Source organism: Lycium barbarum, chromosome 2 (assembly GCF_019175385.1).
Source record: "Lycium barbarum isolate Lr01 chromosome 2, ASM1917538v2, whole genome shotgun sequence".
NCBI lineage: Eukaryota > Viridiplantae > Streptophyta > Magnoliopsida > Solanales > Solanaceae > Lycium > Lycium barbarum.
This window is the reverse complement of record NC_083338.1, coordinates 124280950-124302750: the sequence shown is the minus strand read 5'-3', so window position 1 is coordinate 124302750 and position 21801 is coordinate 124280950. Positions and strand designations below refer to the sequence as shown.

At 35.9% G+C, this 21801-nt stretch overlaps 1 protein-coding gene across 2 annotated transcripts in view; it reads left to right on the top strand.

Moving 5' to 3' along the window:
• The first annotated feature begins 6432 nt into the window (after positions 1-6432).
• The window catches only part of LOC132627053 (protein PIR), a 36020-nt gene continuing 20651 nt past the window's right edge, over positions 6433-21801 (top strand). For both annotated transcript variants that reach the window (XM_060342129.1, XM_060342130.1), the window contains exons 1-12: positions 6433-6694; positions 6807-6879; positions 7695-7759; positions 7842-7919; positions 11558-11677; positions 11770-11840; positions 12789-12881; positions 14064-14133; positions 14229-14293; positions 14716-14911; positions 15074-15225; positions 16594-16687. In XM_060342129.1, coding sequence (XP_060198112.1) covers positions 6641-6694; positions 6807-6879; positions 7695-7759; positions 7842-7919; positions 11558-11677; positions 11770-11840; positions 12789-12881; positions 14064-14133; positions 14229-14293; positions 14716-14911; positions 15074-15225; positions 16594-16687 — 1131 coding nt within the window. In that variant the 5' untranslated portion in view covers positions 6433-6640. The remainder of the gene's footprint in view (positions 6695-6806; positions 6880-7694; positions 7760-7841; positions 7920-11557; positions 11678-11769; positions 11841-12788; positions 12882-14063; positions 14134-14228; positions 14294-14715; positions 14912-15073; positions 15226-16593; positions 16688-21801) is intronic.

Sequence of the window (21801 nt, the reverse complement as noted above, 5' to 3'; positions counted from 1 at the left end):
CTACAAACCATAACAGAAACATAGGAAGGGACAGGGCCTCGCCGCACCCCAAATAGTCATATATACAGAAACATGTATAACAAAAGATATGTACCAAAAATATGAGCTCCGGATCAAAGGAGTACTCCAAATAGCAGAATAAGTGTCCTACACTGGCGAGTCACCAGAACGAACGCCTGTACCTGCGGGCATGAAACGTAGCCCCCGAAGAAAGGGGATCAGTACGAAATATGTACTGAGTATGTAAAGCATGAAATACAGTAATCCAAATCAGAACTGAAATAAGGAGTATGGAAAATGGATACAGAATTAGTATATCAAAACCTGTGCTGAAAACATAAATAATGCAAATAGAAATCATGCATAGGGCTCAGGAACGTGGTCGCCACTCCGACGCTGGCGCCACAACACATCATACTCCAGAAGGTTTCAAATCTCCATACAATCCCCGAACATATCGTATCATCAAAACATATCACAAACGTCAGAACATATCATATGCCATATCACATCATAACGCCGTATATAAGCGGTACCCGGCCCTATGGCGAGGAGCTCGGGAACCGTAACACATCATACTGCCGAATATATCATAGTGCGCACGATCACAAAACCGGCCCGGGATCCGGCGAACGATATAATAGTAGTATGCACGAGCGGAGTAGTGAGAAAACCATATGCATATAAATAAATAAATTTCAAAAGTAGATAGACAAATATATTTACGACATCCGAAGGCTCAGAAATCAGTTTCGGGTCAATCGGAATTAGTATACGAAAGTTACGACCTTTTGAAGTACAAAATTTCTAAAAACGTTTCAGAAGCTCTTTTCTTTTGAAAAATCAAGTAACCATCATACTATGGAACTTCCAACTATCGCTATAAAGCAAATCAAATGGAGCCTTTTGAATCGTATGTACGTATCAAATATATATCCAAGACTTTAGCCATATTAAATATTTTTCGAACAACATTCGGAAACATATCAACTAGAATCTTCGAACATCATAAGTGCGTATCAAACCATATGGAATAGCTTATGGAGGTCAAAGACATCGGCCATCCTAGTGGCTCTAAGAATAGAATTTTCTTTTGAAGCATACATATATGTCATTTGTTCATTTCATAAAGGTCATGCCAAAAGAAAGAAATGTGGGCTTTACATACCTCGATCGCTCGCTAACCAAATCCCGACTCAAGTCTCGGGCTCCCCAATATCTACAATAACGTTATCAATTACCAAACATTAGCTACAAGTACTTAGAAATTCAATTCTAACTAGTACTTGTCTACAAAAATTTCGGCAGCATCTCCCCTGTAAATTCAACATCCCCGAGAATTTAACTCGGCCAAATTCATCAACAACCATACCAACAATACCAACAACCATACTAATAACATCAAGAATCAATTTAAATTGCATTCTAACATTAGCAACCTTCTTCTCTACGTAGCTTATCACATTCAATCCAACTACGTACATTCAAGCCAATATCAACGCTCACATATTCATTACTAATATTCAAACGATTTCACCAACACCATACTCCACCCGAAACCTCTACAATTGCAACGAAACTACAACGACGCATTATCTTCTTCCAAATTCATCAACAACAACAACAATTCACACTTTAACAACTCCACTTCCATAATTACATAAAAACCATATTAAAATCACATAATTTCCTACAACAACTTACAACCAATTTCCATGCCAATTTGAACCATTAGTTTTTCACTTACCTTATAAAGGCCACAACAACACAACTAACATACTAAATAAAATTAATTCATCCTTCCTCTACCAATTTACACCACACGGCCACACACACAACACACCCACACGGCCCACACACAACACATAACAATTCCATGATTTTCATTCAATTCTACTCACTATAACATATATAAATCTTCCATAACATGTAAAAGATTAGAAATTCTTACATTTTCTTCAATTTTTCCACTTGAGTAGAATTTTTACACTTGTCACCAAAGAAATTTGCTTGCTTAAAAAATTATACCATGTTGAAGAGGGTCTTTGAATTAGTAGAAATACAAGAAGAAATAAATTTTTGGATCAAAGATGGAAGACTTCAATTTTTTTTTCCTTTTCTTGCTCTTGGCCGAATTCCCCTTCTTTTTTTTTTTGCTCTAACTTTTGTTTTTCTTGAAAGTTCTAATGGATGACAAATGCTAGGCCCCTCTTTATTTATTTATTTATTTATTTATTTATTTATTTCATGGGTCAAATTTTTCACATGGGCTTGGGCCCTTTTTTTCCCCATGGCCGGCCATCCACATAGATTGGGCCTCTCCTTTTTTTTTTTTTTTTTTTTTTTTTTTCATTTTTCCTAGCCCATTTGCTTTAATTAATATTTGTAATTCATGAAACTAATTTCAGAAATTCCAATTTTTGCCCTTAGCCTTCCTTGATATTTTCGCATCAATATTTTTCATGAACAACATATGTATTAACTAAAATCAAAACATTGCCTTATCTCTTACAAGTCACAATTATTTCAATTTATCCGAATGTGCAAAATTACGGGATATAACACATCAACCGGTAGAGAACTAACTGCTACTGAAAAAAGATGTGTCTTAAGAAACCGCCAATATTTTTCTAAGGACGATATTGAGGACTTGTACTCTGATGATGATTAAGAATGTTGTGATTTTAGTTTTAAGTTTAATTTATGATTATGTTGTATGTTAAGTATTTTCATCTACTCAAGGTTATAAATGATGCAATTTAATTAAGTTTATTTTTTTTGTATGAATGCTGCCATTTTGACTAAATTTTGATTAATTATTAATGAACAAGTTTAAGGATTCGTAAAGAACTACAAGCTAATGTCACCGAGCCTTCAAACGAAAATGGCGTTTGAGCACTTTTCAACCACTAAAACGGCCATCCGAACTTTTGTGTATCTTTGATGTATTGATCTTACCTTATTAATCGCACAAAAATAAGTAGGGTTCTATATAAAATATTGAAATTTCGGGGTTCTGAAGCATGATTAATCTATGGTCAAAGTACGTTGAAAAGTGTAATGGAAGAAGGGTTAACCAAAAGGGCCGAAAAAAAAGGGAGGGACTATAGCGCAGTAATTTATTGCGCTATAGTAGTTAACGGAGCCGTCCCCGTTAACTGCTTTAGCGCAGTAAATTACTGCGCTAAAGGCATTTTGGTAACATTTTTTTTGGTTGGGGTATTTTGGTTCAAAATATTTTTTCTTTGGGCATTTTGGTTCCGGACTCTACTGTCAACTTCTATTATATTAGAGTACGTATATTTTAAACCAAAAAAATACATTTAAATTTTTATTCTAAATCTATAATGTCAATTTTCGCAAATTGCAAATGATTTGTAGTGACCCTGAATATTTCGTAAGGTTTAAGATTTTAAAATGCGATAACGGATATTAAAAATATCATTTTATAGGGATCTGGTAGCTCAGTTAGTTGACTATATGAACTTTCACTTTATTGATGAGGGGTTTGAATCCCCACGTTGTAGTTCTCTTTCCTATTTTCCCTTCACTTACCCTATGTAATTACAAAAAATAAAATAATAATAAATCAATTTGTGAGTTAATGACTGCTTTGAGTAAGGGTGATATCACTTGGACATGATATGTCGATATGAAGCATACAAGACGTTTTAGGTGTGATTTAGAATTTAATAAAAGCCTTGGAGCCAGGAAAAGTTGGAAACATGCAAAGGGTTGAGATTAAAACAAGTGTAAACAAGGTCTAACTTCAAACAATCACAGCTCCCTATCTAAATGAATTTGGCTATGAATCGTTGAATATCCGGATAAAATCAGTGACTAACGAGTGTGATAAGGCTAACATTGGAGATAATATTTCAGACCACTCAAATAAGGGCAGTTCTTTTATAAAGAAACTCAATTTTATTTTATAATCCAAAAATCATTCAACTATTGATATTTCACTTAGAAGGTCACCCAATCAATTTAAATGATTTTTTCATTAAATTTTGGTGACGTGAATTTTTTAGTTTAAGCTAAATTTTTAAGAAATACAAAGTTACACATTTTAACCATTTATTGACCCGCCCCACTTGATTCGTTCCGCTTAGATATATGAGTCAAATATATATCAAGACCCTTACTCTCATTCCCTCCTAAATCATCCTCTAAATCTGACTATCCATTATCTCTTTTATTAGAACACCAAAGAGGTTCTACCGAAAAAAGGAAGTTATTTTTTGTGTTTTAAGTTAATTATACTCATTTATATGTTGATTCTAATACCACCTTAACTTATAAATTTCACAGTTCAACCTAAATTATTCAAAATACCAAAAATTCCAAACTTGAATTTTTAAGCTTCAAGAAGCTAAGGTAAATTCAACAACTCAACTCATTTATTATGAGTAGAAAAGTATTTATAATATTTTGCAATGGTTGGAAGGTTGATTTATAAAAGCCGCATGATTATTATTTTTGAGAAAATGAGTATGACGATGAATAGTGTTTTTGAGAATTTAATGTGAATTACAATAATCTTAATGGACCTATTGAATTATTTGTTAGTAAACTAGAGGTGAATAACCAAGAATTTACCCCATTGAACCTTATGAATCGTCGGAGGAAACGAGCCTAAATGAATGCAAGAATGTAGAGGATTGAATTGTTATGAGTTTGTATTGATGACAATGGGTTCTTGGATGACAATAAGAAATTATTTTTATTAGAGCTTACGTTTGTGAGTTGAGGCAAAACTTGATTAGAAGTCATTTTTTCACATAAGGATATCAACTTTTAACTTCATATCATTACCAACAAGGGTTGTGGTGGAATGGATAGGGTCCCTCCAATTTTAATCAGAGGTCTCGGATTCAGGTTTTGAATATGAAAAAAATCCTGTTAGAGAGCGCTTACCCCTTAAATGGATCTTACGCGACGTGATTCTCTAGATTAATCGAGCCTCAATGCGGATATTAGACAATGAATGTGAAATTAGAAAACAAAGAAAAACTTCATATCATTGCTCCAATCAATAGTTAGATATTGTTATTAGTACGTAGTGTTAGCAAATTTAATCAAAACACCATCCGTTCGTTAACATTATAGTTAATCTATAGATATTTTTCACTTCACAACCAAAAGATAAAAAATAGAGGATTACCTTATAAAAAGTAACCTATTGTGTCAAAAAATTAACTTCGGTAACCAATTTGGTTACTCAATTTTACCACTAAATTAAGTTTCATTAGTCTGACCATATAATCTTTTAAGGAATTATGACCCTGATCTCATTGAGTTCCAATGTAACTTCTTGGGTTTTGATTGAGTGCTTTCTGAAGATTGGTAATTGAAGCAGTCTGGAAGAAAAAAAAAAAGCAAGGATGGGAAAAAGGAAAAAAAGGGAGGAAAAGGAAAAGATGATGAAAATATCAGTGGTGGATTTCTCTTCAGGTGAAAGGAATCTCAGTGGAGTTAGTCTTCAAAGGGAAGACAACGTGCTGCCCCTCTACTTTTTATTAAAAAATAAAATAATAAAAATCTTTTGAATTATTACTTCCCCGCACAATTATATGAAGAACTCATTAACCTATTAATTTACACGTATATATCTAGATTTTTGACTAAGGGAAGTTAAAATATAAACAACAACGACACACCAATATGATCTCACAAGTGGGATCTGGAAAAGATAGGATGTAAGCAGACCTTATTTCTATTTTTGTGGGGCAAAGTGACTGTTTTCGAAAGACTTTCGGCTCGAAGTAAAATATAAATAAATAAATATATAAAGAAGTTCAACACCTATTATTTATTAAAAAATAATTTTAACCTCATATATATAGTATATAATTTTCGATGAAAGGGATTCGAACGAACACCTTCCGATACCATAGCTCCGTCTATTCTATAGACCCAATGATATATTATGCGAAGTTTAAGTTGCAAATCAAATATATGACACGTGTCTTCATAGACATGATTGTCACTAAATCATATTAGTAATTAATACATGTTCTCACCTTAATTTATCATTTAATTATGATAAATTAATATAATCTGCTATAAACATCATAGACAGATAAATTTTTACTCAGAATTAATCCGTCTCTCAAAAGTCAAAACATGTCTTTCTTAGCCTTTTTATATTTATATATGAATTTAAACTATATGCCTGTTAGTGTAATAGATTTTTAATATTATTAATATAATTTAACTCATTATAACATGTATTTATTATTTATTAGAGATTACCTATTAATTATTAATATAATTTAACTCATTATAACATAGTACTTATCTTATTTATTAGAAATTACCTATTAATTATTAAATAAAATTATTTATAATTACTATCTTTAAATAACTTAATATTGTAGATACTTTTAATATATATATATATTTTTTTAACACTGCCATTTTCAAGTATCAACTAGTTTAACTGTTCAAGTATTAGTCTCTGACCTTACTTTCTTACTGCATAGAGAATTGCACTCCATTGCCGTAATTCTCCTCCCACCCAGATCCAACTAAACTAAACACACCCTTTTCCTATTTCAGCTAAAGCCCTTTCACTTCTACTTGACAAATGCTGTATTTTTTGTGCTAATTACAACAAAATAGTTGTCTGTCAGATCAAATGGCTGTTCCGATTGAAGAAGCCATAGCTGCACTATCCACATTCTCTTTAGAGGTAATTAATCTTACTTATGTTTATTAAATACGACTCTTATGAAGATTAGATTCATAATTTAATTTATTAAGCATGTTGTCTTAATTGATGAGTTTTTTCTTAAAAATGATAGGATGATCAACCAGAAGTACAAGGCCCAGGGTTTTGGGTTTCAGCTGAAGGTGGTGCAACTATTAGTCCTATTGGTAGCACTTCTTTTTTATCTTTTTTTTTTCCATTTTATTATTGTAGTTAGTAATGTTATTATTCTAATTATTCTTAATTGTTATTTTCCATTCATTCCAAATGTCTTATACTTCTATTTTCCATTCATTGCTATTTTAACAAATGCCGTTTTTATATTTTCTTTTAGGTCTTCACTACTTATTCTGCAGTTTTTATTCCATTTATTGTTGTAGTTAGTAATGTTATTATTCTAGTTATTGTTAATTGTTTTTTTTACGTTCATTGCTAATGTCATTTCTTGGTCTTCCTTTCTGGTTGTAGCTATAAATAAATTTGCCTTCAGTATTTATTTTGATAAATAAAACTGTCTTCAATATTGTTTAGAAGTGTAACTTTTTTTCTTATTTATTTCTATCCTATTACTTACTCAGTCCCAATTTATGTGGCACCATTTGACTATCAGATTCTTCCAAAAGCAAGAAAGGAAGACGTGTGAAATTTGTGGTCTAACACAAACCTTAAACGTTTGTGTGGCTATTCATCATTTCATTAAGGGTAAAAGGGAAATTATAAAGTTAAGTTGTTTCTAATTATAGAGAGGTGACATTCTTTTTGGACAGACTAAAAAGGAAAGTGCGCCGCATAAATTGGGACAAAGGGAGTATATTGTTTGTCTTATTATTATTTCTGGAATTTCAAGTGATTCGTTGTGAATGTTCCTTATAGGTTTTCCTTTCTGGAATTATAGCCCACCTATGAAATCAAATTGCCTAAAGTATTATCTTGAAGAAGTGTTTTTTAATTTTCTTTTAACGTTTCAAAATGTTTTTGGCAGAGTACAGTGACGTCGCTGCATATAGGCTGTCTTTATCGGAAGACACTAAAGCTATTAACCAGCTGGTATGTGTTAAGAAATTGTACCAGTTTTCTGCTACTTAAATTGCATTTCATTTCCATTATGTAATGCTGAAGTTGTTTGCAGAACGCACTTATACAAGAGGGGAAGGAAATGGGTTCCGTGCTCTACACATATAGAAGTTGTGTTAAAGCGCTTCCTCAGGTTAGTAAAGAATTTCAGCCTCTAACAGAAAAGGTTTTGATTTCTTAGTGAGATAAGGTCTTACATTATTCGGATCTTCTACTTTGCTTCTAAATTTTTTGTTTTTGTTTGGTTGGTGAAAATGATGATAACATGTGGTGTCGTACTCGTTTGTAGTTTATTTCAGAATATTGTTGTATATCTATATATCTTTGGCAGTTTTGTGAGAGCAGGAACTGTGATCAACCTCAGTCATGCTTTAAATTTTAGCAGAATAAAGAGCATAACCTTGTTAATCAACACACTAGGTCCTGATAACTGCGTCCAAGGCATATGACCATGTCAACTGGTCTTGTTTGCTAAATGTCCTGAAGCTAATGAATTTTTGGTGATAAGTGGACAGAGTGGATCAGATTCTGCATTTGCACAGTCAGATTTTCTGTATTGATAAAATGGGGATCCTTATGGTTTCTTCAAGTCTGGAAGGGGTTTAAGGCAGGGTGATCCTTTATCCTCTATCTCTGTCTTAGTGATGGAGGTCCTAAGCATAACGTTCAAAAAGGCAGAGAGTTTGGGATGGTTTAAGGGCCTATGCATTGGTAGGAATGGAGGGGAAGAAATGGTACTTACACATATTCTGTATGCAAATGATACCTTACTTTTTTGTGTGGCAGAAAAAGATCAATTATTGCATTTAAGAGGGGTTTTGTTAAGTTTTCAAGCAGTTTCTGGGCTGAAAATCAATCTGTCTAAAAGTAGTATATTTAACATAAATGCAGAATATTGCATTGAGGAATTAGCTGATATTTTGGGGCGTGAAGTGGACAAGTTTCCTAGAGTATATTTGGGTTTTTCATTAGGGATGAAGAAGAAAGACGAGTATTTGGCAATGAGTAATTGATTGATGTGAAAATAAGTTAATCCCTTAGAAGAAACAATGTCTGTCTTTTGGGTGAAGACTTATCCTAATTAGTGGTGTGCTTGATGGAATGCCAACATATACAATGTCTCTGCTTTCTATGCCTACAACAATAGAGAAGAAGAAGAATTCTATTAGAAATCAGTTTTTATGTGATGGTAATGCTGATAAAAGGAAGATCCATTTCAAATGATAAGTAAGAAGGAGCTATCAGTTTTTATGTGATGGTAGTGTGTTATTTCTAGTTCCCTTTTGGTGTACTTATGACGTCCCTATTTGTATAGAGGATTGGATCTCTTTTGTTGAGAATCATATTTTGGTGTAGATTCTCTTCTTTTGGTATACGGCTTGTATACGGGGACTAACCCATTTGTTAATAAAATACTTACCTTATCAAAAAAAGAAAAAGAAAAAAGGAGCTATGGGAGTAAGGAATTTGAAATTTCATAACAAAAGCTTGCTATTTAAATGGTTGTGGAGATACATTAGGAGTGATGATGTAATTTTAAAAGTGCTATTTATGGAAAGATGGGCGGTTGGAGGCAAAGTTCCACACAGATGAGCAGGGCAGGTGGAGTTTGAGAAGCAGACTTCCAGTCTTGCTTAGGTGCTCTGTGCTTAAAAAGGACTATGTAGCTTATTTTCATTCAACCTCTGGATGTCAATTAGAATTCTGGAGGAATTTAAATGATTGGGGGCTGGAGGGTTTTTGTCTAACTTATACAAAAGCTGGAGTCAATCTCAAAATTCTAGAAAAAGGTGGATGGTTTATTCTGGGTGAATAACAAGAATAGAATGTTTTATGTCAAAAATTGCTACAATGCTGCTATGTTACCTTATTAAAAAAAAATTGCTACAATGCTGCTAAAGCTTGCTGGTCAGAGGGTATCTACTTGGCCTTGGAAGACTATCTGGAAAACTAAAGCTCTTGTCAAAGTTGCATGTTTTGGATGGATTGTTACTTGGGAAGCTTGTCTCACTCAGAATAATCTACAGAAGAGGGTTTTGCTTTAAGTGGTTAATGCTACATGTGTGAAGAGGATCAGGAATCAGTGGAACATTTGCTCTTGCATTGAAGAGTACCCAGAGAACGTTCTTTACCCGAGTACCCAGAGAATGTTGGGAGCTGTTTCTTAATGTGACTGGTGTTTCATGGGTAATGCCCCTGAAGATCAGGAGTTTACCGGAAAGCTGGCAAAGTCAAAGGATGCCTAGAAACTTGAAGCAGATTTAAAGAACAATTCCCATATGCATTTTCTGGACTATATAGCTGGAAGAGAACAAGACTTGCATTGAAGAAAAAGGATGCACATTTCTAGAATTAAGACTACTAGTTTGCATAATTTATATTCTTGGGGCGATAGTAGTACGCTAGATAGTCCGGATCAGTACATGCCTACATGGACTTCTTAAGTTTGTTAGGAGGGGTCACTTGATAGTCTAATGGTTGGACTATTATTGTTTCTTGTATTTTCCTGTACCATCTTGGTACTATTTTAATAAAACTTGACCTTACAAAAAAGATTTCGCCAAGGTGACTAAACTAAATCAAATGTGGAAGGACTGCTGAATTCTCTACTAAACAGCACATGTAGCATAAAGCTCACAAAGGTAGCTTCGTTTTAAACCCAAGTACACATATCATGCTACCTTGGGTCCAGGTTTAAGGATCTAGGTGGGTATGCTTGGATAGTAGACTTCAGCAGTAAATGCTAGCCATTTAATAGACTCCAATTGTAGCTGTTTTCTTCTTTGATGACTTCAGACCTTAACCAGAAAGGGAATAGGGTGAAGTACTCGACCTACGTTCTATATAAAGTGTACAATTCCTTGCAAGTTCATTAAAATTCCATATACCGATCCTTGAATGCATCAGAGTTTGTTAAATTGGTTCAAGTCTACATGGATATGTAACGACATCTTCAATGTGATAACAAGCTATATAAGTGTTATTAAACGTCATCATATCTTCACTTAAAGCGACGAAACAATGCGAAAGGAGGTATTATCGCCTCATGGGTGAAGACTACCCATTAAAAAGGTGTGTGCTTCAAACATGATGCACAAAGTTATCCCAACGAGAACTAATCAGTTCCTTGAATCTCAACTTTAAAGATTTAGATTATTATCAAAATTATTGTATATTGGATGCTAAAATTAGTTATTTGTTATAACTTCATATATGTTGGTATAATTTAATTAGTTTTTGTGCTTTTAACTTATAAGTATATTGAGATATACTGTTGTCGAGATGTTAAGTATTTTATCTACCCCCAGGGCTTTGGTTTAGTGGTAAGAGCACATCTCTTGATGTGTCAATTAGGCGCACCTCAAGAGTTTGAACCTTGACGTGAGGAGAAAATCTGGTATTTAACTGGAGAAGGATAGAGGGGTGAGCCCATTATTCATCAAATTTCGGATCGTGCGCTAGTTGGTCCTCGGGGATTTCTCGGTTATAAAAGAATGTATTTTATCTAGTTTTGCGTTCCTTTTAACTTTGTTTGGATGTTTATTAGTTAGTTAAATGGGTAAATGAAGCCCTATCAAGAGATCTAGTGCTGAAAGCTAATTTTCCTGAGAGATAAAGTTCCTTGTTCAATTATTTAGACAAATTAATGGCAGATTGAAGTTGTTAATATTTCTTCCTTGTACATACTTATTTGATGTTTGCACCTTCTTTTTTCCACCGTCCTACTTTTTCTTTACAAAACTTGTAATAGTAAAAGACATAGTATTGCAGCTTCCAGATTCTATGAAGCAAAGCCAGGCTGACCTGTATCTCGAAACTTATCAAGTTTTGGATCTGGAAATGAGCCGTCTGCGTGAAATTCAGAGATGGCAAGCATCTGCTGCATCTAAGGTTTGAACCGGCGATCAGTTTATCGATAGTCTATACTAAAGATATAAGTTTCTTCTCACCCAAGCTTTTCTGCTTGATCCGTCTCAATGCAGCTGGCAGCTGACATGCAACGTTTTTCCAGACCTGAGCGGCGCATTAATGGTCCCACAGTAACTCATCTTTGGTCTGTACACGTGTTTTATCTTTTCATTAGTCTATTCTCTTTGTTCTGAATTGCGATGATTTATTAATGGGTTAAGATTACATGTCACTATTTCATATTCACATCCTAGATGGTTATTGCTTCTTTTAGGGTGTTATAATCTTGGAAAATGTCGACAGGAGGGAAAGTCTAGTGAAAAAGGCCCTCCGCATCCAATCATGAGGTTGGCGTTTGAGACACCAAGGTAGCAAAGTGGGAAAAAAAACCACTATCCTGGGTGCGGCTGTTTTCTGGGTGGGGTTGAAGGTTTACCAAATCTGAAAAACAGATCTTCGGAAACATGTCACTTTTCTGTTAGAGGTCTCTTCTTTACATTAATGAACAATTGGAAACTGCTTTATTTACGTAGCGGAGTTTATCAGAAAAATATAGATAGGCGTCAAAGACAAATTTGGATAAGTTGAGATTTACGAAATGTTTAGTACTTGGTGGACTGCTGAAATTTGATCTGATGAGGCGTAGCTTACTATTTCAGATTTAAAATGAGGTGAGGGGCAGTAAAATTCCTCTCTACATAGTTTTGACCTGAAAAACCAGTATGTTTTTGCTCTTTTGGGACAATGTTTTATCGTGATCTTTGTGATGCAAGTAGATACCAGTTATTTGCACAGATCCAAATCATTCGATGAATCCTTCTTTCAAGTATGCCGTACTGCCTAGGTTCTCACTATCACATGATTATTTGCCCAAAAAAGAAGAAGATGAAAAGCATACAGTTGATAACAGCTGAAGTTTTATTGTGACTTGATGTTGTGAAAATGAGCTTGCATCTTTACTAGTTCATTTAGTTTATCTGTTCTGTTTTATTGAGCTTATGCCTTGGTTTATTTTATTGGGTTTCCATAATGCCCCTGAATCTCTGACTTTCAATGATCATTAAGGCATAAACTTCAAATGTTTTTATTGCAGGTCCATGCTGAAATTACTTGATGTTCTTATCCAGCTTGATCATCTTAAAAATGCAAAAGCTAGTATACCTAATGACTTCTCTTGGTACAAAAGGTAAATATGTGCGTCTTAGTTGTTTGTTTTTCATGAGTGCTCAACTTTTTCATCCCTGCCGTTTAGGACAATTGGATGTACAAAGGCTTAACATGTTATGAATTGATTACTTGAAAATACTAATGCTTTTATCAGTTTTGGTAGTGTTTGTCAATCAAAGCACAAGGGAAGTATTTGAACACTGCAAGTGACCATTAAAAATAAAACACTGTAACTGCTGGTCAAAGCTCTTTTATTTTCACGACTGCCTCATGTTTGGTGTTAATTCATGAGCAGGTCTTCCTTAAGTTGATTGTAATCAAGAATTTCTTATTCGCATATTTTATTGAAACTCTCTTAGTAGCAGATTATATTGCAGGGGTGAAATCTTCTAAGGTGTTGTATTTTCTTGTTCAGTGTATACCGAGTGTGTCACTCTTTGCCCCCAAAGTTTTATCTGATTTCAATTTGGAAGTGTTTCTTGAGAACATAGGATCTGTTGTGCCACCTACTAAATTGTGTAACCACCAAAAAATTAGAGGTAATCCCAACACCCCCTCCCCACGGTATCAAAGGGTTTGGAAAAGGCAGGATCCTGGAGGAACAATTTTGAGCTTTGAACTGGCAGTCTGCCAGGATAAAGGACAGCACAAAGCATCCCGCATCTACGCAGGGTCCTGGGAAGGTCTGCACCCTAAGGGATGTGATGTAGCCAAACTATCCTAATGCAAGCATCAGCGTCTGCCAGTAAGAAGGGGCCAAATCTTGGTGATCCCCTAATGGTGAAAAAGAGAGAACAATGACCAAGAAGAAATGGAAAAAGCCAAAGTTCCCACAAAATTTTATTAAATTGTTTGTTTGTGCTAGGTGCTTGCATCCGAGAAAGAATTTAGTATCTCATGAAGTATTATTCAACCAAATTATGTTTATAATGAAGTAGCCTAAATTTGGAATGAAATGAGCCTGAATATAGTGCAATAAATGTAGAGGATTCATAGAGTCCACCATACTTGTTAGGTGATGAGCATGAGCTTAGTTGATCGATTGAATGAAGCGGCTTAAAGAATTCTGTTACATGTTTCTTCTCTTTTTCCTGTCTTTTTTGTACTTCTCCCAACACCAGGAATTTCGATGCACCATCCATTTGTAGAACTTCTTCCTATTTGAAAGTGTTTCATTTGTTTGTCATATCCAATATGCCAGGACATTCACACAAGTCAGTGTGCAGTGGCAAGATACAGATTCAATGAGGGAGGAGTTGGATGATTTACAGGTGCATATCTAATTCCTGTGAACGTTAAGTTTTTTAATCATAGGAACTTGCACGTATTTGTGTGTGCTGAACATGAATTGTTTACATATTTGCAGATCTTCTTGAGCACGAGGTGGGCTATTTTGTTAAACTTGCATGTTGAGATGTTCCGGGTGAACAAGTATCCTTCAAATAAGGTTCTCTACCCAGAGGAATGGTGAATCAGTGTTGCTGGACTGTGTGAATTTTGTTGCATATGTATGTACGTATTTATTTATGACTATGTATTTATATTTACTGTTCATGGCCTTCAAGATCTGTCATGATATATTTTATGTTATTGGTGGCTAATCCCAAAGAAAAAGCCCAAAAGAAGAAAACTAAAACCTAACGGAGAAAGGTGCACCTTTTTAATTCAGATCCTTGTGCCAACTGATTTACCATTCTTATGTCGGATGCTAGACCCGACCCACTATCTGATGAAATCAATTCCCTGCACAATATCGGTGCCATTTACTTTGGTGGTAATTTTTTTCCCTTGTATGTGAAATTAGGCTCATTTTCTGTGCACTACTTTTCGGTGAGCTCCTTGACTTTTCATAGTGTTGAAGACATTCTTCAAGTTCTCATTGTCTTCATAGTTGAGTCGTTGGAGTTGAATTTTGCACTTCTATTTCCAGAGAGGCACACACTTCTTCGTGTTTTGCCTGTCCTTGTTGTCTTAGCAGCCTCATCAGAGAAAGACAGCGAATCATTGTACAAAAGGGTGAAAATCAACAGACTTATTAACATATTTAAGGTATGTTCATCAGTTCTCGTGCAAATTCTGAACTGAACCTTTGAGTGCAGTAATCGTTTTTTAATGTTGTGCTTCTTATTATGATATAAACTGTAATACTGCATACTTTTGAGCCCCGGGAAAATGTCCTTTATTATATTGCTCTGCTTTCTCTTTATGCAGAATGATCCTGTGGTACCTGCTTTCCCAGATCTTCACCTGTCTCCTGCTGCGATTTTAAAAGAGTTATCAACGTACTTCCCTAAATTTTCTGCACAAACTCGGCTTCTCACCCTTCCAGCACCTCATGAGCTGCCACTTCGTGAGGCACAAGAATATCCTTTCTCCATTGCTGACCTTTAATCTTCCGTTGTTGCTTTTGATGCTGTTCAATTTTAGGTTCATGTGAGTCGGATTTGGTTTTCCTAAATTTACTTTTTTATTACTGCTGATAACTTTTTTTTTTTTGAAACTGGTAACTGTATTGTATTCCATATGAACAAAACAGTACATAGGTTGTACTGAAACCATATCTACAAAAGTACTCCAAGACTCTACTATTCTAATCCTATATTGAATCTAATACATCAATAATGGAAATAGTATCATCTAAGTAAGCCTGATTACACCAAAAACAAAGCAATAAAATACAATTCAACTTGACCTTCTGCACTCCATTCTCTATACTCTCAAAACATCTGGAGTTTCTCTCCTTCCATATTGCCCACCATATACTGGCAGGGACAATTCTCCATCTATTTCTGTTCTTTGCCTGCAATCCTGCCTCTTCCCAACTCTTTAGAGCCTCTGAAACCTTGCTAGGCATGGTCCAGGCTATACCTTTGAGATTTAAAAATATTCTCCAGAGCTGTTGTGTAAACTTACAGTGTAGAAACAGATGCTTAACTGTTTCTGCACAGAGGAAACATCTAGAGCGTAAAATTATCCCCCTTTTCATCAAATTATCCTGTGTAAGAAAACAGATCTTTTGGAACAGAATAGAACTTTAGTGTGGTGCTTTTCCTTTCTGTATTCCAATTGGATATTATCAGCCGAAAATCTATTGTTTTTTGTAGGAAATAGTTAAAGAAAGCTTACGATGTCTGGTTCCTTCTTCTTATTTTAACTTTTCTCTCTCTTCTTCACCAACAGTCCCGAATTATTACTTTTCTCTCTCTTCTTCACCAACAGTCCCGAATTATTACTTTTCTCTATGAACATTATCACTTTGAAGTTCACGGCCAAGGAGAATGCTATCCTAATTTGAAGTGGTTTAACATTGTACTTATTTCTTGAACACCCCCCCCCCCCCCCCCCCCCCCTTCTTCTCTCTCTGTCTCTCTTTTCATAGGAGTAGTTTGAATCCATGAAACTTGTTTGTCCTTTGAATGAAGATGTTATTTCTTGTTTTAGTACTAAAATACAGTAAATGGTTTTAAAAATGTTTTGACTAGTGAAGCAAGTATTTTAAGATATTTTGGGAAATATTAGGCAGTTCACATTCAATTATATTCTGAGTTAAATGCTTTAGTTCTTTGCCAGTACATGTTATATATAGGAGTTTAATTATTGTTTTAGATTATAAGTTATTTCTCAAAATTTTCCTTTTGTTTCCTCTGTTTTATTTAATAATAGACTTCTTCTACTATCCACTAGAAATATTTCAAGGGATTACCTCATGTAATTTCTTAACGCCATTATACTTATCAGCGGCAATATCTGATTGTCAACCATATTGGAGTGATCCGTGCTGAGCATGATGACTTCACTGTTCGTTTTGCTTCAGCCATGAGTCAGGTGACTCTCTCTCTCTCTCTACACACACACATATGGATTAGCAATATTTTGATCAGGACTAATTAACAATGTTGTGAAAAATGATTATTGGAGTGGCTTGAATTGAAACTTTTGAAACAAATATTTATATTTTCATCTCGCAAGCCATATGTGACTGTTTAGAGAGAGAATCTAAGAGCTTTTGGAGGCTTTGAGAAGACTATTGACAAAATTCTATCAATTTTTGTTAATTCTTTTATGTTTTTGGAGTACCAAAGAGAATTATATGTATAGATGACTGGATGAACTTTGTTGATAGTTACGTGGGTTAGAATAGGAATAGGAATAGGAATAGTATCCTACATGGAAAAGGATTTGGGTGTAGTGTCTATAAATAAGGCTCAATGTAATAATGTAGATACACAATTCAATAATAATATTTTCTCCTGTATTTTCTCACATGGTATCAGAGCCATAATCACTGTGCAATTTACCAGTGATATCCCGGAAAAAAAAAAAAAAAAGAAGTCACTGTGCAATTTCCGGTGACTGTTCGTATCCGTTGGTGTTGTGCAAAATCCAACACCACCACAAGATCCAGCAACTGCCGGCGACCAAAGCCCAGTCAACATCGCTGGCAACAAGTCTTCCCCGCGCCCCCAGAACTCCGGCTAGATCTCCCACGCGCCGGCGCGTGAGCACTGCTCCGACCAGTTTCCGGCGGTTTTCTTTTTCTAGATCTGCTCGTCTCTTGATTCCGAGCTTCCCCATACTATTTTCTTTCGAGATCCGATTTTCCGGCGAGATCTAGCAGCCCCGTTTCCGGTTCTGTTCAGCTAACAACAACTTCTGGATCTCTACTTTTGCACCCCAGCAAGTCCTTTTGAGGCAGAAGCTTGGTGTAATCCTTTTGGTCAATTTTATTTCTTGAAATTTTGAGCTATGTCTCAGGGTTTTAATAATTTTAACTATAAAAAATGCGGGAGTTGGAAATTCGAGTCCTATTAATCAGAACCCTTAAAAAGGAGATCGGAAATTCGAACATCCCAGTCTACGAAGAATCGATGAAGGAACCGCTTTGGAAGATCTCGACCTAAGTGCAGTTATTGTAATAGATTTGGACACTACCGTAAAGTATGCAGATCTCGACCTAAGTGTAGTTATTGTAATAGGTTTGGACACACTCGTGAAGTATGTTATTCTCTGCATGATCGACCACCCAAGAATGCTCATGTTGCTCAGACTGCCATTGTAGGTAATCAACGGGTTTATTTATCCGAAGAAGAATATAATGAGCATCTTCAGTATCGAGCACATAAGCAGACATCTTCACAAGTAGCCTCAGTTGCACAATCTAATACATGGATCGTGGGTTGTAGACTCTGGCGCTTCTGATCATAGTTCTGGTGATAAATCACTTTTGTCGGATATTGATTATTCACCGTTTCTTCCCGCTATTACTTTAGCCAATGGGATCCAAACAAAAGCAAAAGGAGTTGGACAAGCTAAACCCATATCATCACTCTAAATTCTGTTCTCTATGTCCCTGGTTGTCCTTTTAATCTTGCATCGTTCAGTCGTTTGACTCGTGCCTTAAATTGTGCTATACTATTTCTTGATGATTCTTTTATTATGCAGGACCGCAGTACGGGACAAACGATTGGCGTAGGATATGAATCACAAGGCCTATACTACCTTACCTCTATTCTTAATGCCTCCATAGCAGGTCTGGTTACAGATCCTCCAGACTTAATCCATAAACGATTGGAACATCCGAGTCTGTTCAAGCTACAAAAGATGGTGCCTAGTTTGTCCAAATTAGATTATGAGTCGTGTCAACTTGGGAAACACACTCGCACTAACTTTCCACGCAGTGCTGAGAGTCGCGCAGAGTCTATCTTTTCATTAGTTCATTATGATATTTGGGGTCCTAGTAAAGTCCGTTCACCCTTAGGATTTCGTTATTTTGTTAGTTTTAACGATTTTTCCGGATGTACTTGGCTATTCTTAATGAAAGATCGTTCTGAGTTATTCTCTATATTCAAGAGTTTTTGTGCTGAAATACAAAATCAATTTGGTGTTTCTATTCGTACTTTTCGTAGTGATAACGCCTTAAAATACAAATCCTCCCAGTTTTAGTAGTTTATGATTCACCAAGGAATTAATCATCAAACATCTTGTCCCTACACCCCTCAACAGAACCGGGTAGCAGAAAGGAATAATAGGCATGTCATTGTGACTGCTCACACTCTTCTCATTGAATCCCATGCTCTGCTGCGTTTTTTGGGCGATGCAGTCCTTACGTCTTGCCATTTTATTAATCAAATGCCCTCATCTTCTATTCAGAATCAGATTCCATATTCCATAGTATATCCTCAGCCATCTTTGTACTCTCTTCCTCCTCGTGTTTTTGGGAGCACATGTTTTGTGCATAACCCAGCTTCAGGGACAGATTTATTAGCCCCTCGCTCTCTTAAATGTGTCTTTCTTGGTTATTCTCGGGTTCAAAAGGGGTATTGTTGCTTCTCACCTGATTTCCGTCGATATCTTATGTCTGCCGATGTAACATTTTTTGAGTCTCAACCTTACTTAGTTCTCCTTCTAATCATCTTGATATCTCTGAGGTCTTACCTATACCTTAGGTTTTACCTACACCGACCTTTGAGGAATCTACAGTTACTTCTATATCTCCAGTCATAGTGCCACCGCTTCTAACTTATCATCGTCGACCGCGTCTAGCATCAGACCCAACATCAGGTCCAGATGATTCATGTCATGCGTCGGACCTTGCATCTACTGCGAACTTGTCTCCCCCTTGATCAACCGATTGTACTTCGGAAAGGTAAACGGTCCACTCATAATACTAACCCACATTATACCTTTTTAAGTTATCATCGTTTATCGCCATCCCATTATGCCTTTGTATCATCATTGTCCTTATCCCGGATGACGACAGACTATGATTGACGAGATGGCTGCTTTACACATGAGTGGTACTTGGGAGCTTGTTCCTTTCCTTCAGGTAAATCTACTGTTGGTTGTCGTTGGGTTTATGCAGTCAAAGTTGGTCCGGACGGCCAAGTTGATCGGCTTAAGGCTCGCCTTGTTACGAAGGGGTATACACAGATATTTGGGCTTGATTACAGTGATACTTTCTCTCCCGTGGCTAAAATAGCATCTGTCCGTCTTTTTCTATCCATGGTTGTTGTCCGCCATTGGCCTCTTTATCAATTGGACATTAAGAATGCTTTTCTCCATGGTGATCTTGAGGAGGAAGTTTATATGGAGCAACCATCTGGTTTTGTTGCTCAGGGGGAGTAATCTGGTGTGTCGATTGCATCGGTCACTTTATGGTCTGAAACAGTTTCCTCGACCCTGGTTTGGTAAATTCAGCACAGTAATTCAGGAGTTTGGCATGACTTGTAGTGAAGCAAATCATTTTGTGTTTTATCGACATTCTGCTCCAGATTTGAGTATTTATTTGGTGGTTTATGTTGATGATATCGTTATACCTGACAATGATCAAGATGGTATCACTAATTTAAAGCAACATCTCTTTCAACATTTCCAGACTAAAGATCTTGGCAGACTGAAGTATTTTCTAGGTATTGAGGTTGCCCAATTCACGTCAGGTATTGTTATTTCGCAACTCAAGTATGCCTTAGACATTCTTGAGGAGACAAGAATGATGGGATGTAGACCCATTGACGCTCCTACAGGATCCGAATGCTAAACTCCTACCAGGATAGGGGGAGCCACTCAATGATCCTGGAAGATATAGGCGGCTGGTTGGTAAGTTGAATTATCTCATAGTGACTAGACCTAACATTTCGTTTCCTGTGAGTGTTGTAAGTCAGTTTATGGTTTCTCCCTGTGATAGTCATTGGATGCAGTTGTTCCCATTCTGCGATATATTAAGTCAGCTCCAAGTAAAGGACTGCTTTTCGATGATTGAGGCCATGGGCAGATTGTTGGATATACAGATGCTGATTATGCAGGATCACCCTCTGATAGACGTTCTACATCCGGATATTGTGTGTTAATAGGAGGTAATTTGGTGTCCTGGAAGAGTAAGAAACAGAGTGTCGTTGCTCGATCTAGTGCTGAATCAGAATATCGAGCAATGGTTGTAGCAACTTTTGAGCTAGTTTGGATTAAGTAGTTGCTCAGAGAACTAAAATTTGGAGAAATCAGTCAAATGAAACTTTTTTGTGATAACGAAGCGGCCTTTCATATCGCATCAACTCCGGTATTTCATGAGAGGACTAAGCACATTGAGATTGACTGTCACTTTGTCAGGGAAAAGGTACTCTCCGGAGATATTGTTACTAAATTTGTGAAGTTGAGTGATCGCTTGCGGATATTTTCACCAAGTCACTCAGTCGTCCTCGTATTAGACACATTTGTAACAAGCTCGGTACATATGACTTGTATGCACCAGCTTGAGGGGGAGTGTTAGAATAGGAATATGAATAGGATTTGTATATAGAATCCTACATGGAAAAGGATTAGGGTGTAGTGTCTATAAATAGGGCCCAACGTAATAATGTAGATACACAATTCAATAATTATATTTTCTCCCCTATTTTCTCACAACGTGTAATTTGTTTTGCAGTCCACAGATAATAACCTCTAGGATACCTGCTTTTCTCTTTTGGTTAAATGAATTTTCTTACTATCAAAAATTATATTATTATATTTGAGGCTTTGAGAAAACGGATATCTTTTTCCATCTTTTACACCAGTGTGGGCACACCATTGGTTTTGGTTATACCCAAAAGCTTATTGTGGTTACCCTGAGATTCTAGTAATTAATTATCTAAAATAAGATTCACAGTTAAAAAACTTAACTGGATTGATTTCAACGCATAAAATAAAATATTTTTCAGCAATGTTACATAAAATCGTTTACAGGCACGTATCAACACGGGTGTCTGTGAATATCTGTATGGGTATCAACACAGGTGTCTGTGAATATCTGTATGTGTATCAGCACGGGTGTCTTTGAATATCTGTATGTGTACACACATTTGTTTTTACCAGAAGCACCCCTACTCATGTCACACCCATCATCCGTCACGAGTACATCAAGAGAAATGGATCGCCCATGTAACATAGATCTTTAGCTTAGAGAT